We start from the raw sequence: 2901 nt of genomic DNA, 5'->3' as shown, positions 1-2901 counted from the left end.
TCACACATCACATTTTTTTCGTAAAACTTAAATTTTTAACGAATAAGTTGTTATTTATTAAAATTATCATGCGCGTTAAGTATATAAATTAGTGTTTCAAATAATAAAAGTTATGAAAATTCTCATTAAAAAGTATTAATATCAGAATTGGAAAAAGTTAATAATTTGTTTTTCTCATTTTTCTTTTAATACACATGAAATACACAAAGAAAGCTTAAGTATATGATAATACATAAAATAATACATCATTGAAAAAAAAGCAATCTTGTTAATAATAATTTCCTATGTTGATATTTTCGTTTTACGAAAAAAAGGTGATGTGTGAAAACAATTGAAAAAAAAGAGTTTCTCAAGTTATAAAATAACCAAAAATGTTAAAAAGGAAAGTTTAAACACAATGCCAACAAGGAAAACACTCAGTTTCAAAAACTCGTGGAAACACGAGCAAAACATTGATCAAAAAATAAAACTTAAAAAATTCAGATCTTTTTTTTAAAGAATAAATTTTCAAAAATATTAAGCATTCAACCTTATAATAATATATTATTTGTTTTAAAATTATTCTCATTGAATACAAGCTTCTGTATGAAGCAATACAAGAAAAAAAAAATTTAGGATCTAATAAAAAACGGGGTACTAATAAAAATCTGACCCTATTTGATTTTCGAAAAATTTTCATGATTTCAGTTAGTCACATATCAATTTCAAAGAAAAGAGAGCAATTATTTTTGAAACCTTGCAATTTCTCTAGGAAAAAATTAATTGTTGATTCAAAATTGCTGAATTGAATTTTATTAATGAAAGATGTTGTCAAATTGTGTATGGAGCAAATATTTAGCCCTTTTTAGAAAATAAACCTCGTTTTGTTGCAAAATTTTTTTGCTTTCAAATAAGAATCACTCTTGTATTGTTCACAAAAATATGATTAAAAATAATGAATAACGAGAAAGATACAAAATTGTCACTTGGAACAAAAGACAGAAAGAGAAATATATTTTCTCAAAAATAATAATAATAATAATAATAATAATAATAATAATAATAATAATAATAATAATAATAATAATAATAATAATAATAATAATAATAATAATAATAATAATAATAATAATAATAATAATAATAATAATAATAATAATAATAATAATAATAATATTAATTATCATTTTCTTGAAGATAATTTGCATCATTTAAAGAAATTCATAAATCCATAAATTATTTTTATTAATATTGATTCCCTTTTCAATTTTTAAAGTGCATAATAATCACTCGTTGAATTGTAAAATGAGAATGAAAACTGAAATGCAATTTTTGAGACAAAATTCAACGTATTTTCTCAAATATTCATAAAATAATCAGCAATATTTAATGATTTAAAATGAAACTTATTGTTAAGAAAATTAATTGTTTTATGAAAACCTGCAATGGCATCTTCATATCCTTCTTCTTCAGCCTTTTCAAATATGTCCATTTTCATCATTTTCCTTTCTTTCATATCCATTTCGTCACCTCCTTCTTTTTTTAATTTCTTTGAAATATTCATAAAGAATAACAACATTTTACCTACTATTCCATCATTCAACGTTGGCTCATGAATCTCCTCCAAAACAGCATCAACCGCCCCTCCATTCAACAAATGACTTATTTGAAAAGCACCGAATTCCGCTGCAACTTTAAACAAATAAATGCAATATGTACTAATTTTTCTATGTTTATCCTTCGCTGCTCGAAACAACTTTACAATACAGTTGGTAAGCAGAATAAATACTTCATTCCTCGATCGAAAATAGATAAAACAAATATCTAATGCTTTGAGCCATTCCATCAACACAACCGCCTTTTCCTCTTCTTTTTCTCTCTTCCAATCAACACATTTCGACAGCCCATTCAACTCTCCTGCTGTTTCTCTCGCAAAATGCAGCTCATTGACAATTACATCTTCCAAACTTTTATCTTGCCTAAATCGGTTAATCAAAAAATGCCAAGCTGATTGATACGCAAGATGTGTCAGGTTGCGATGTTCCTGATGATATTTCATGATTTCTACTATTTCCTTTATATACAGCTCTTTTGCCACTTTCTATAAACGAAAAGAAAAGAAAAGAAAATAATATTATCAAATGCGTAATAGAAATGTTCATACACTATATATAATATTACTCAAAGCCAGCAACGCCATTTCTACTTCATTTTGTGTTTCCTCGTTTTCCTCCTTATTCAACGCAACTTTCAAAAGGCAAGGAATACATATTGAAAGTAATTCAGGGGGGAAGTTGTAACTTAGGGAAATATAGCATTCACAAAGATCAATAAAATATTTTTCATTCATTCTTTCTTTTTTCTTGTCTTCATCAATTATTAACGCCTTGAGTTTTTTGCACAACAAAGAATAGTTAAAACTTTGAGTAGAGATGAACGCAAGCATTTTGAAATAACTAATGCGCTTCAATAGTAAAATCAAATTTTCTATAGTCAATTTTTTAACTTTTATTATTTCATTAATTTTATTGAACATTCTTGCAGTGAAAACGGATTTGAATTCTTCTTCATTCATTTCCCCAGTCATTTTGTTCATTTCTTCGATTTTCTTTTTCTGCTCGTCTTCATCGCAATGTTCAAGTTCTTTTAATATTTCTTCAAAAAAATTAGGAAAGGCCGCAATTAACAAGATTTCATATGCAACAACAAATTGCACACCATTGAATTTTTTTACAACCTTTTTCGTCTGGATTTTTGAAATGCATTATTTTCAAAAAACAATGCCGTTTTGCCATTTACATTGAATGGGAACAAGTTTGGATATATGAAATAGATGAAAAATAAAAATGCAAAATAGGAATAAAAACAAATGCACTCATACCGTTTCATCTTGTGTTGACATTCTGGCAAGGACAATGAAGA

At 26.2% G+C, this 2901-nt stretch overlaps 1 protein-coding gene across 1 annotated transcript; it reads right to left on the bottom strand.

The window, feature by feature from the left end:
* Positions 1 to 1223: 1223 nt before the first annotated feature.
* Positions 1224 to 2901, bottom strand: MONOS_18591 (uncharacterized protein). The gene is made up of 4 exons (XM_067871624.1): positions 2861 to 2901; positions 2698 to 2725; positions 2144 to 2634; positions 1224 to 2080 (listed from the first exon to the last, which is right to left on the bottom strand). Exons 1-4 carry the CDS (start codon positions 2879 to 2881, stop codon positions 1337 to 1339), a joined length of 1284 nt encoding a protein of 427 aa, XP_067730809.1. The 5' UTR covers positions 2882 to 2901; the 3' UTR covers positions 1224 to 1336.

Source organism: Monocercomonoides exilis, assembly GCF_001643675.1.
Source record: "Monocercomonoides exilis strain PA203 chromosome Unknown scaffold13-1861174, whole genome shotgun sequence".
NCBI lineage: Eukaryota > Preaxostyla > Oxymonadida > Polymastigidae > Monocercomonoides > Monocercomonoides exilis.
This window is presented reverse-complemented; position numbering and strand designations above follow the sequence as displayed.

Bases quoted from the DNA above. Each gene is read 5' to 3' on its own strand.
- MONOS_18591 (XM_067871624.1), bottom strand. From the start codon at position 2,881: ATGTCAACACAAGATGAAACG. The intron at 2,635-2,697 runs GTGTGCAATTTG...ATTTTTTTGAAG, and splicing joins GGTTGTAAAAAAATTCAATG to AAATATTAAAAGAACTTGAA. The intron at 2,081-2,143 runs GTATGAACATTT...TTTCGTTTATAG, and splicing joins TGAGTAATATTATATATAGT to AAAGTGGCAAAAGAGCTGTA.